The 13,531-nt window shown below is 58.7% G+C and overlaps 1 protein-coding gene across 1 annotated transcript in view; it reads left to right on the top strand.

The window, feature by feature from the left end:
* Positions 1-13,531, top strand: part of KIF26B (kinesin family member 26B) — a 457,099-nt gene that overhangs the window by 421,223 nt on the left and 22,345 nt on the right. Inside the window, 3 exon segments of the mRNA XM_032591791.1 lie at positions 7,778-7,940; positions 8,879-11,982; positions 11,984-12,303. Of these exon segments, the coding sequence (XP_032447682.1) occupies positions 7,778-7,940; positions 8,879-11,982; positions 11,984-12,303 (3,587 nt within the window).

The following is a 13,531-nucleotide window of genomic DNA, read 5'->3' as shown; positions in this document are numbered from 1 at the left end:
GCGTCCCACAGTGAGACCTGCTCACACTGTTTGCAGGACAAATGGCGTAATGCCCCAACCACAGCAACTTCACGTTACTCCTTTTGAAAATGCATTAGGATAGCTTGGTCTGTACCAAGCTGTTGGTTCTTCTGTGGTCCCAGAATCCAGATCGTTCATGCCTTGAGAGGTTGGCACCCTTGAGGGGAACATTGCTGAGTGAAGGCCGTTCCTGCAGAGTAGACGCCTTCCCCAAAGAGGAGGCGCGAAAAGTCTCCTCCCAAAAGCGTGCAGGTCTGTGAAGCAGTCGTGAGAAGGGAGTCAGCAACACCCTTACAAATAAATAAACTCGAGGGAAGTGCTCTTCCCCTGTGGATGTATGTATTTCAATCTGTCAACTCAACAGTGTCAAGAAGACGTGTCCTTGGGACCTAGAAGACAGAGGCACGAGAATTGCCCTCACCCAGTGGGGCTGGTGTCCTCTGCTCAACCCTGTTTCTAACGGGGTAAAAACAAAAACAAAGACAAAAACACAGATGTGGTCCACATTGGGCCATGGATGCTGATGTCTTGGGACCCTGGTCCCCAATACTTAGGCTGGCCTCAGGAGGTCACTCACTAGCGACCCATTAGGTGACAGTAAGAAAGGATGTTCACAGACCAGTAGGATGTTAATAGGAAGGAGGCAGGGTCAGTGGGAGAGAGAGTGGAAAATTCTATTTGAGTGTCCAGACTCGGCCCAAATTCACGATTTTAATCTGCCGCTTCTCTTCTTTCTGTTCGTGCTTCCTTTTCACTCTCCTCTCTCCTCCTGGTAGCCAGTGGGTAAATGCAGGGGTCTGGGGCCTAGGGGCAGAGCTGGGAGGTCAGAACCCTTGGAGCTGGCCTGTGACCTAGCAACTCTTGCCCAGCGGGTCAAGCTATCAGCCTGAGGCTCTACAACACATTCCGGCAGCTTACAGGTAAAGTGGATAGAAAGTGGGATGCTTTCCGGAATGCAGTGTGGCTCCAGGGTCATATCCTTAATGTGAGTGATGGGGCAACTGGGAGGATCTGTCGGTTGAGCGTCCAACTCTGAATTTCAGCTGAGGTCAGGATCCCAGGGTCGTGGGATTGAGCCCCGCCTCCGGCCCCGTGCTGAGCATGGAGTGTTGCACTCTCTTGCTCTCTCTCTCTCTCTCTCTCTCTCTCTAAAAAACAGAATGCGAGGGTTGCCAACGTGGGGTTTTTTTTTTTTTTTTTTTGGCATTTAAATGTTCACTGTTACCTTGATCTCGGTCTCTGACACCCACCTGAATTCTGTGTGCGTGGTCTCCATTCTTCAATACCGATGGTGTATCACTTAAAGGAAAACACTGTCGTGTTTCTGGAGGAAAGCAGGCCTGCGTGCGGCAGCGTGGGTAGCCGTGTGCCCGTGTTTCTGGTGTATATGTCTGCTGTGACTCTTGCCACCCACAGGACTCTCTCTCTTGCAGATTGTCCCGGAGCTTAATTAGTCTTCTGGATTAACTAAGCTCCTTTCTTTCCACACTTCATTAAGAGCTGACATGAGGGAAAAGGCACAGTCTTGTCTTGCTTGATTCTGAGCCCTCGCGGTGTGGGTGCTGAAGGACCCCCACGCACGTTACCAGTGGACACCTGTGGTGTCTCTCTCACGGGAAGCAGGGCGTGAAAGAAGGTCGTCCTGTGGTGCTGTCGTCAGGCTGCCCGACGTGGTGATTCAGAGCTGGCCGCCTCTGTCTCCTTCAGAAGGGCATGGTTCACAGATGCCCCACTTTCTGCCTCCAGGGTTCCTCCCCACCTTTCTGGAAAAGGAGCATATTTAACACTGCTCAGGAAAGGCGTGGCCTTTTTCTTGTGAAATTCTCGGGCTGACACTGCAGCGTGATGCGGGTTTCGTATTTCATCAGAGGACCTGTACCCCTCACCAGTTGGGAGGGTTGCCTCTCCAGAGGGTCAACGAATAATGAGCCATGGATTCTGGACCACCCTTCCAGAAAGGAATTCAGAGTTTTGTTGGGTGTTTTAGGGACCTCAACAAATAAACACCACGTAGGGGAATCCCAGCCAAGGAGACGGACGGTGCCGTCACTGTGGAGGTGTGGGAGTCACAGTGACTGGGGACGCCCCTCAGGCTGGAGGGCGCTTTCCTTATCGTGTGTAGTATTAGATGTCCTTGTGTCATTGGCTTTAACGGTGATGTCACGATGCGCTTTACCCACGTGTGTCCCTCACTGGATAGAGTGTGACCTCGCACCTGTATGGTACCCGACATGCTCGGTACGGTGTTTCCTGAACGGGCTGCTGCAGATAACGGGCCCAGCCTCACGGCCCCTTCAGAAGGACGGGCTCTGCTTCTGGATGAAACGGGAGGTGATCCGGGCAGTTGCCCATAGCTGTGTCCCGGTGCTCGAGTGAGCCTATAGCTCGGGATTTGTCCCTCGCCAGTTTCCATTATGCTGACTTCCGCTCTCCCCTTGCGAAACATCTCAACTAAAAGAGACAACGCAGAATGTCCACTCAGGAAGAGATCGTTGAATAGTAAGGAAATCGCGACCCACCTTCACACTCAGCTTGCTGACTCTTTGGTGCCGTGTCTGGGATGAGACCGCGTTATGTTGTTACTCTAGAACACAGGTCAAAAATAACACCCATTTTTCCGTAAAGGAGCAGAGAGTAAACATTTGTGGCTTGATGGGCCACTCGGGCTCCATCGCCACTACTCGACTCTGCTGTTGCAGCACGAGAACAGCGAGAGGCCATATGTTAACAAACAGGTGTGGCTGTGTTCCGATAAAACTTTATTTACAAAAACAGGTGGTGGGCTGGATTTGGCCTGCAGGCCCTGCCCTAGAGGACCACCTGCTCATCGTGCTCTTTTTGAATTACTACCATTACCATTTGTTCACTCTCCCATTCTTTTGTCTAATAAAAGGTCGGTTTATTTTTTAAAGGAAGACATTGTTCCAAAACCCATTTTATTTTTGTTTTTAATTTTTTTTTTAACGTTTATTTATTTTTGAGACAGAGAGAGACAGAGCATGAACGGGGGAGGATCAGAGAGAGGGAGACACAGAATCCAAAACAGGCTCCAGGCTCTGAGCTGTCAGCACAGAGCCCGACGCGGGGCTCGAACTCACGGACCACGAGATCATGACCTGAGCCGAAGTCGGACGCTTAACCGACTGAGCCACCCAGGCGCCCCGCAAAACCCATTTTAAAAGGTGTGTGCAGGGACGCCTGGGTGGTTCAGTCAGTTAAGCCTCTGACTTCATGATCTCACAGTGCATGGGATTGGGCCCCATATCGGGCTCTGTGCTGACAGCTCAGAGCCTGGAGCCTGCTTCGGATTCTGTCTCCCTCTCTCTCTGCCCCTCCCCGGCTCGTGCTCTGTCTCTGTCTCTCTCTCAAAAATAAATAACCATTGAAAAGAAATAGAAAATAAAATAAAAGATGTATGCAGGGTGGGGCGGAAAGGAGGTGAATCTGTGTGCCGGGCACATGGGGGCTTGGAAGACTGGCCCAGGCCTTCCCCAGACCGCAGTCGGGTCCTGCCCCCCACCCACGCCATCCTGCGCAGCAAGGACCCCTCCCACATGGCCCCTAAGTCCCCCATCCAGCCTGGAGCTGGGGCTTGGGGGCCACTGGCCCTGCACCTGTGCGTTTCCCTTCCTCCTGCCTCAGCCGTAACACAGAGACGCAGACTGAGTCCGTGCTGACTCTTGCCCTGGAAACTCTTTTGAATCTTTTTATTTTCCTACCCCAGCCACCAAGTTAAATCCGCAGTTTTCAGCCTTTAGTACCCTGCCCCTTCCTTCACCTTCCCTCCCCAACTTAACTGTCTTTGTTCCAAGTTAAAAGATCATCATGAGGCGGAAGAGAACCCAAGCTTTATAGCCACCATTTTTCATTCCCATAAGGCTATGTTTTAGAGTCTAGAGAGGCCCGTGTGAAAGAGTCTTGTCAGCGGTTTTACTGGCTTTCCTCGAGGAGCGCTAAAACGCCGGTTGCCAAGCAACGTGCCCCGGCTTCTTCCGACAGTGTGGACTTGGGGAAAAAAAATCATCCTACGATTGACTGGTGAAGGGGGAGCCGGGTGGAAATGCACAGGGCAGACAGTGCGACGTAACCGTGTTCTGCCTGCTCCTCCTGGCCCCTCTTCCTGAGGACGGACACGCGGTCACACGCAGGAGGGAGCGTGCCCTCAGCAGAGCACGACGGTTAGCAGGCATTCACACCAGGGGACTTCGTGGGACACGTGATCCTCATCAGCTGCAGGTTCCGTGTTTACGAATCACGTTCAAACTCAGCTCGAGTGGCGCCTTTGCTGTCGTTTGCGGACGTGCACAGCGGCCCAGACGTGGGGTGGCTTGATGTGCCGTCCCCAGCTGAGATGGGACAAGCCAGCCCTCTGCCTCCTCGTCTCGCCTCTCTTCTTGTAAACAAGGCTCCTCTTCAGAGTCCTGTTTGGTGCCACGTTGTTTGTATCTGTGTGCTTTTTGTTGGTGGTTTCACTGCCAAAAAGGCCCCCAAGCACAGTGCTGTGGGGTGGCCCGGCGTTCGTTGGTGCGAGAAGGCAGTGACGTGCCTTACGGAGAAAATATGTATCTTCGAGAAGCCTCGTTCAGGCATGAGTTGTAGTGCCGTTTGGCATGAATTCAGTGTTAACGAGTCAACAATATGGTACATCCAGAAAGAGGAAGAGGGAATTCACTGACCTGTGCGTCAGGCTGCTTCAGAAAGAGTTAAGTAACATCTAAAATGCATGATGAAACTACAGATAAAAGGCTCTCTTTATGGATTCATAAGATGATCAAATTAAAAACAAAAACAAGGGGCGCCTGGGTGGCGCAGTCGGTTAAGCGTCCGACTTCAGCCAGGTCACGATCTCGCGGTCCGTGAGTTCGAGCCCCGCGTCAGGCTCTGGGCTGATGGCTCAGAGCCTGGAGCCTGTTTCCGATTTTGTGTCTCCCTCTCTCTCTGCCCCTCCCCCGTTCATGCTCTGTCTCTCTCTGTCTCAAAAAAAATAAATAAACGTTGAAAAAAAAATTAAAAAAAAAAAAAAAAACATCAGGGCGCCTGGGTGACTCCGTTGGTTGAGCATCTGACTTCGGCTCAGCTCATGATCTCACCGCTAGTGGGTTCGAGCCCCGTGTCGGGCTCTGTGCGGACAGCTCAGAGCCTGGAGCCTGCTTCAGAGTCTGTGTCTCCCTCTCTCTCTGCCCCTCCCCTGCTCATGCTCTGTCTCTGCCTCTCTCTCTCCCTCAAAAATAAAAACATGGGGCGCCTGGGTAGCACAGTCGGTTAAGCGTCCGACTTCAGCCAGGTCACGATCTCGCGGTCCGTGAGTTCGAGCCCCGCGTCAGGCTCCGGGCTGATGGCTCGGAGCCTGGAGCCTGTTTCCGATTCTGTGTCTCCCTCTCTCTCTGCCCCTCCCCCGTTCATGCTCTGTCTCTCTCTGTCCCAAAAATAAAATAAAAACGTTGAAAAAAAAGAAAAAAATTAAAAAAAAATTAAAACATGAAAAATAAATAAATAATTTAAAAATTAAAAAAAAAAAAAAAAAAGCATAGTGGACAATATTGTGAGGCTGAAAAAGCCAAAGAAATTTATGTTCTTATTACCTAGGGTCAGAAAAATAAACCCTCCTCAGCTAGTGTTTTGTTCTAAAGAAAGAGTGCACACAGTTCATCATTTGTAAGGAATGTGTATTAAATCAGGTGTTCTAAACAGAAACACGTGAATCAAGGTTATGTATCGATCGATTCATTGACGGGAAACTGACCAGTGGCCCCGAGGAACCGTTCCTATCTGGACTCACTGCTTCCGGGTTCACAGAGACTTAATAGACTACAGCCACCTCGGACAGTAAGAATTGACTGCAGCAGTCACGACTTCCCCCTGATGGGATCTGTCTTCCACTCAAAGACACAGTGAAGACAAAACCCTAGACTCAGGCAGGTGCAGGCTCTCCGCGAAGAGTGTGTGCCGGGGGTGGGACCCGACCGCCCGTCTGGCTGTCAGCTCTGGTGGCATCCATGACCTGCCTGCTGGACACATTTTGAAGGCAGATGAGTGTCTGCAGCGAGGCCTCGATCCTTCTGCACTCCCCCTTCCCTGTCTCGGTCCGTTGAGGCCGCTCTGAAAAAATAACCACAGACGGAGGGCCTCAAACAGCAGACATGTATGTCTCAGAGCTTTGAAGGCTGGAGGTTCAACAAGGTGTTAGCAGGTCTGGTGTTTGGTGAGGCAGCTTCCTGGTTCATAGACGGCTGCCTTCTGGTGACAGCCTCCGATGGCGGAAGGAGCGAGCGAACTCCCCCGGAAGTCCCCCTTATAAGAGCGCTGTTCTCGTCGATGACAGCACTGCCCTTGTGACCGGTCACCTCCCGAAGGCCCCCCCTCCTGATGGCATCACTTTGGGGGTTAGCTTGCTTGCATTCAGTCCGTAACACTCTCCTTCCACGACTTTCATCACTGACGATTTCGGCTGAAGGAAAACCCTGATGCGTTTTTTTTTAATTGTCCTGGAACTGAGCCAGAGTGAGCCCGGCGTCCCGAACTGACACCTTAATTGGTTCCAGATGGAAAAGGCAAACTCTGGCTCTCACCCCGCAGTCTTCCTCCCCGAAGGCCCCATGCAGGTCACGTGTGAAAGGGTTTCCCCGTTTCCAAGGCCTGATCTCTGCAGACGGCAGCCTGCCTCTCACACCGGGTCTGCCGAGCTGGACGGTCCCTCTCCAGGGAGCTCTGCGGGGGTGGCCGGCTGACAGCCTGGTGGGGACACGGACGTGAGGACGAGCCCCCGGAACCTGGCATTCTGAACACAATGCACAGCTGTGCACACAGGGCACAGGAGACGCAGAGGCTGCCTCCGCCTTCGGGATCAGGGAAGCTTCCAGAGGTGAAATGACATCTGGCAGCAGTTGAGAGGAGAGGGCTGATGATGACGTAAGCAGAAGCCTTTTAAGAGCGAGGCAGGGAGACTGTTGGGACACGTGCAGGAATGGAAACACATGCACCATCGCTCCAGGTCAGTTTTGGAAGAGCCTGCAACCACCGTCTGTAAAGTCCTGAGCCTCATTATCACCACTCAGGGCCCTGGCCCCACACGGCACCTGCAGAGTCCCCAGAGGAGGCCTTTCTAGAAAGGTCTGCGTTCTGTGGCCGACGGATTGAGTGCTCGGGCCCGTGTCTCTGTTTCTCCACTTGTAATCGGGAACACAGACACCTTCTCCTGCATTGCCGCCACGTGCAGGCACGAGAGGAAGAGACAGATGGTGGTAAAGTGCTTGCCACTCTCGCAAACAAACTGGGTACGTTGCAGACACACGGATCTAACACGCAGGTTCGTGGCTGGCAAACCACTTTGCCTTGCAGGGACCCCTCGCACACAGACACTTGAAAAGAAGGGCTGTGTGTGCACACGGCCTGCCGAATCAGCCACAGAGCCGTCTTCTCCCTTCCTCCAGTTCCTATCCCCAGGTCCCGTCGTCCACCGCGCCCGGTGGGCGCACACAGACGCACGGGCTTACCCAGGAGTGGGACATGAGTGCCAAGGGAGGTGTGTCCCGTGGATTCCATCCTTGGGGTTAGAAGCCCTTGCTCGGCTGCCCGCTACAAACAGCGGTGTGCTAGAAAATGATGTTAATTAGTACGCCCTTTTTTTTAAAAATGGGGGGAAAAAAAAACCCTGCTGCCCACAACAAAAAAGCCATGTGGAGGCCCGCGGTCCTACCCTGACAGCCAACGTGAAGCATGACCCACTAATGCAGCCTTAATTCACTTTGTTTGGCAGAGAGAGCAAACTCACCATGCTGCTGCGAGAGTCCCTGGGGAACGTGAACTGTCGCACCACCATGATCGCGCACATCTCGGCGGCCGCCGGCAACTACGCAGAGACCCTGTCCACCATCCAGATCGCCTCGAGAGTCTTGAGGATGAAGAAAAAGAAGACGAAGGTAGGGAGCTCCCAGGGGGTGCAGCGGGTGTAGATGCTTTGGGAGCCCTACCCTGGAGCCGAGCTGGTATTCCTAATCCCCGAGCGCGGGGGCGGGGGTGGGGGGGGCAGGCGATGCTGACGATGGTCGGGGGGGGGGGGATGATGAAGTCCGCGCCCCCTAGCCTCGCTAGCTGCTGGTCATCCAGCCTGGACCCCTAACCGGGAGCACTAGGCCCACGTCAGGCATCTGGGTAGGACGGGAAACACTCCGTGTCTCCCTCCCTGCCCTGGTCCCACGTAGATAGAGACCCTGTCCTGCGACTGGCTGAGCCCATCTTTGGATTAGTGCTTTGCTCACGTGGTGCTACTTCTCCCGCATTTCCAGGAATCATTTATGGGCTCCTGGGCTTTGCCACGTGAATACAGTGGTTTCTGGTGGACGCAAGGAGCCTGGCAGAAACTACCAGCCTTGCTTTCTCGGGCAGAGGCAAAGCCAGGACCCTGGTGGCATGACCAGAATGTGGCAGAAAGCCATCACAACTGTGGTCACCAGGCCAGCTGGTGAAGCAGGAAGCTTTTTCCTCTTTGTGTCTTTCTGTGTATGGCGGGGAGTGGGTGGGGGGGGGGGGAAAAAATGGGCCTTGACAACCTGTGTGATGCAGGGTACCACAGACGGCTGGGGTATGCCACGGTAGTGACCTGTCTTGCCCTCAGGAGGTCACTCAGGGCCCGGGCTGGTCACCTGTCCTGAGCAGGCTCTGTTCCCCAGCGTGCCACATGGGCCGTTCTCACTAGAGGCCACGGTGTGGTGGCAAGCTGGGGCACGCCGGCCTGACGCACCACGAGGAACAGCCTGACGCAGGGAGGGGGACCGGGGTGGCCTGGGGGGCCTGTTCGGAGTCGCTGTGGGCTCGCCGGGAGGCCCGCCCCCGCTAACCTCCCCGCTCTCATCTTCAGTACACGTCAAGCTCGTCCGGTGGGGAGAGCTCCTGCGAGGAAGGCAGGATGCGAAGGCCCACCCAGCTGAGACCCTTCCACGCCAGGGCCGCGGGGGACCCGGACTTCCCCATCCCCCCGCTGTCCAGCGACCCCGACTACTCCTCGAGCAGCGAGCAGTCCTGCGACACGGTCATCTACATCGGGCCCAACGGCACGGCCCTCTCCGACAAAGAGCTCACCGACAACGAGGGCCCCCCAGACTTTGTCCCCATCGTGCCCGCCCTGCAGAAGGCACGGGGCGACGGCCGGCCCCCGGAGGCCGGAGGGGCTGCGGCCGGCAAGTCGGAAAGGGACTGTCTGAAGTGCAACACGTTTGCCGAGCTGCAGGAGAGGCTGGACTGTATCGACGGCAGCGAGGAGCCCAGTCAGTTTCCTTTCGAAGAGCTGCCGGTCCAGTTTGGGGCCCAGCAAGCGGGCAAGGGTCCCCCGTTAAGCCAGGCGGCTGGGGCCAACCCACTCTGTGAGTCTGAGAAGGAGGAGGCCGGGTCCGACGGGCAGCTGACTGACAGAGAAGGCACCGACCCTCCCGCCTCCAAGATGCAGAGGAATCACTCGCCCGGCCCCACCCCGGCTCTGCCCGGCAGCCCCAGCCCTGCCTCGCCCAGGAGCATCCCGGGCAGCGGCGGCGGCCAGCACGCTGCTTCCCAGCTCACGCAGAGCCCCAGCCTCCAGAGCAGCCGAGAAAGCCTGAACTCCTGTGGCTTCGTGGAAGGCAAGCCCAGGCCGATGGGGTCCCCGCGGCTGGGCATCGCCAGCCTGTCCAAGACCTCCGAGTACAAGCCGGCCAGCTCCCCCTCCCAGAGGTGCAAAGTCTACACCCAGAAGGGTGTGCTGCCCTCTCCTGCCCCCCTGCCTCCCTTGAGCAAGGACGCCTGCACGGCATCCAGCGAGTCCCTGCTGCAGCCTGAGGTGCGAACCCCCCCAGTTGGAATGAGCCCCCAGGTTCTGAAGAAGTCCATGTCCGCTGGGAGCCAAGGGTTCCCCGAAAGCCCGGTCGATGACGAGCACCGGGGGGCCACCTCTCCAGACCCCAAGAAGGAGGTCCTGAGCACCACGACGGTGACGGTGCAGCAGCCCCTGGAGCTGAACGGCGAGGACGAGCTGGTGTTCACGCTGGTGGAGGAGCTGACCATCAGCGGCGTCCTGGACGGCGGCCGCCCCACCAGCATCATCAGCTTCAACAGCGACTGCTCCGTGCAGGCCCTGGCCTCGGGCTCCCGGCCCGTCAGCATCATCGGCAGCATCAGCGAGGACCTCGAGTGCTACTCCAGCGTGGCCCCCGTGTCCGAGGTCAGCATCACGCAGTTCCTGCCCCTCCCGAAGCTGACCCTGGACGAGAAGGCCCGCGAGGCTGGGAGCCAACGTTCCTCCATCAGCTCCTGGCTGAGCGAGGTGAGCGCCGGCAGCGATGGCGAGCAGTCCTGCCACAGTTTCATCGCCCAGACGTGCTTCGGGCACGGGGAGGCCATGGCCGATCCTCCGGCCTCGGAGCTGGGCGGCGGCATCCAGAGCAGCCCCGTGGTGTGCCGGGAGAAGCCCGAGGCGGGCCCCGACGGTTTGCTCATCCTGTCTGACGTGGGGGAGGACTCTTTCGACAAGGCGACCCCCATCCAGGGCTGCAAGATATCCACGCTGGGCAAGGCCATGGTCACCATCTCCAACACAGCAGACCTGAGCAGCTGCGAAGGGTACATCCCCATGAAGACCAACATCACAGTCTACCCCTGCATTGCCGTGAGCCCCCGGCCCGTCCAAGGGCCCGAGGCGTCCATCGCCCCCGCGGTGAGCTCAGCGCCCAGAGCAGCCCAGCCCCAGGACAGCCGGGAAACCGGTGCGAAGACAGAGATGAGATTTGAGGACCCTTGGCTAAAACGGGAAGAGGAGGTAAAGAAAGAGAGCGCCTATCCCGGTGAAGAAGGGGCCGGGCGTGAGGCCGCCACAGGCCCCCCCGCAAAGCCTGAGGCCAGAGCAGAGCAGGACAGGAAGGCCAGCCCTGGGGACAGGCTGAGCAGCAGCAGCGGTGAGGTGTCCGCTTCCCCCGGGAGCGACAACCTCAGGAGGGTTGCGGATGGCTGTGAGATGGCCCTGCCCGGTGTGGCCGCCCAGAGCCCCGTGCACCCCAACAGAGGCCTGAAGTCCAGCAGCCTTCCCAGGGCTTTCCAGAAGGCCAGCCGGCAGGAGGAGCCGGGCAGTCCGTTCTACCACTGCGCCGCGGAGACCAACGGGCTGGGCGGCGCCCAGGGCGCGTCGCCCTGCAAGGCGGCCCTGGAGAGGAAGGCGGCGTCGCCCAAGCACTGTATGCTGGCCCGGCCCAAAGGGACGCCCCCTCTGCCGCCGGTCCGCAAGTCCAGCCTGGACCAGAAGAACCGGGCCAGCCCCCAGCACAGCGCCTGCAGCAGCGGCACCAGCAGCCCGTCGCACCCCCCGGCGCCCCTCCTGGCCCCGTTCCCGGATGAGGCCGGCGGCCAGGCCAAGGAGGCCAGCAGCAGCAGCCGGCTGTTCAGCGCCAAGCTGGAGCAGCTGGCCAGCAGGACCAACTCCCTCGGCAGGGCCACCGTCAGCCACTACGAGTGCCTGTCGCTGGAGAGGGCCGAGAGCCTGTGCGCGGGGAGCTGGCGGGCGCACGCGGGCAAGGACAGCACGATGCCCCGCGCGGGGAGGAGCCCGGGCCGCGGGGGCGCCGGGGCCTCGCCCACCGCCCCGGGCCCCGCGCCGCCCGCCGCCGCCGCTGCCGCCGCCGCCGCCGCCGCCGCCGGCGCCCCCGGCGTCGTCGCGTCGCCCAAGGCCGGCACGTGCAAGATCTCGGCGGTGAGCAAGCTCCTGCTGGCCAGCCCCAAGGCGCGCAGCCTGGCCACCGCCACCACCAAGACGCTCAGCTTCTCCACCAAGTCCCTGCCGCAGGCGGTGGGCCAGAGCCCGGGGCTGGCGGCCAGCGCCAAGCCCACGTCCTGGTCCACGCAGTCCCTCAGCCGCAGCCGGGGCGCCGGGCCCGCCGGCAAGCTGCCGCCGCGCGCCGTCAACGGGCGCATCTCCGAGCTGCTGCAGGGCGGCGCGGGCGGGCGCGCGGGGGGGCGACGAGCGGCCGGCCGCGCCCCCGCTGCCCTCGCCCTACAGCAAGGTGACGCCGCCGCGCCGGCCGCACCGCTGCAGCAGCGGCCACGGCAGCGACAACAGCAGCGTGCTGAGCGGCGAGCTGCCGCCCGCCATGGGCAAGACGGCCCTGTTCTACCACAGCGGCGGCAGCAGCGGCTACGAGAGCGTGCCGCGCGACAGCGAGGCCACCGGCAGCGCGTCCTCCGCGCACGACTCCACGAGCGACAACAGCAGCTCCGTGGGCGGCCGCTGCCGCAGCCTCAAGGCCCCGAAGAAGCGCTCCAACTCAGGTAGGCACCGGGCGGGCGCGGGCAGGACCCCGGGCCCCCCTTCCTGCCTCCCCCCACCCCTACTGACCGCCTGCGCCCTCAGGCCTCCACGGGGCCGCGGCCGCGTTAGGTGTCACTGCGGGAACCCACTGCCAGACGTTGGCGCGCCGGGGGCATCCAGCCCGTGGGCACCTGCTTGCGCGGCCCTCCGGAGTCCCCGAGACCCAGGCTTGTCTGCTGTGGGAGCGACGGCGCCGCCGCTCAGGGCTTTCGGAGGGGTCAGTTCAGAGCCACCAGCCTCATGGCCTGGCAGCTACAGACACCAAAACTTGGGGCTGGTGGCCCTGAGACTCTGGCAGCCGCTCCCGGAAGCAGGATGAAGCGCACTGATCTCCTTGGCGGTGCGATGGGGAGGCCCTTCCTCTGTCCCCCCCACCCCCACCCCCAGACACACTCGTGGACAGCTGTGTGTATACAGCCACCATGGGGCCTGAACACACGCACAGTACACCTGCACGACACACACACACACACGCGCACACACACTGCACCAGCACGGCACACCCAAGCACCCTGGTGCCCCAAATGCATGCTTTCTGAGCAAGTCTTTGCATCTCCAGGAATCTCCCATCAAAAGCAAGTAAATAGTGCAAAGGATATAACATGGTGGTAAAAACCCCTGACTTGTTAATTGGAGTTTGGAGTGACACGTGACAGGACGTTATTGATGGATGAGAAGAAGAGGAGCCAGGTCAGAGAGGGTGGCCCTCGTAGCCATGGGGTAGGTGAGGTGAAAGGTCAGCCGGGAGAGACTGGGCCGGAGAGACAGGAGGCAGAAGGAACTGAGGACGACTTGAGCTACTTCAGAATTCTCTGTGATGGAGCTCTGCTCTTCAGTGGCTTCCACAGAAGTTACCTCTACTTGTTCTCTAGCATAAGAACGCGCTTTTAACGAGGCCACCTCGTAAAGAGCCCCGCGTGCAACTCTGTGCCTCAGTTAAAGTGAGAGTGGCGTGGTCCTGCCCTCCTTCCTAGCCGGTCCTTTGCCGTACTGAGCCCTCCTGTGGGACCCCAGGCTCCCTGGGAGCCCTCAGAAGCCGTTGTGCCACAGAATATTGGTGGCACCAGCAGGTTTGGAATTAAAATATGGGGGCAGTCCTCCAAGTGGGGTCTCCTCTGTCCTGCAACTGCTCCGGCAACAGCTTTTTCTCTCAACCATGGGGGGCGGGGGGGTTGCTTTTTCCCTCCT

Source organism: Lynx canadensis, chromosome F1 (genome assembly GCF_007474595.2).
Source record: "Lynx canadensis isolate LIC74 chromosome F1, mLynCan4.pri.v2, whole genome shotgun sequence".
Lineage (NCBI taxonomy): Eukaryota > Metazoa > Chordata > Mammalia > Carnivora > Felidae > Lynx > Lynx canadensis.
The sequence above is the reverse complement of the archived record's forward strand: the minus strand, read 5'-3'. Positions and strand labels throughout refer to the sequence as shown.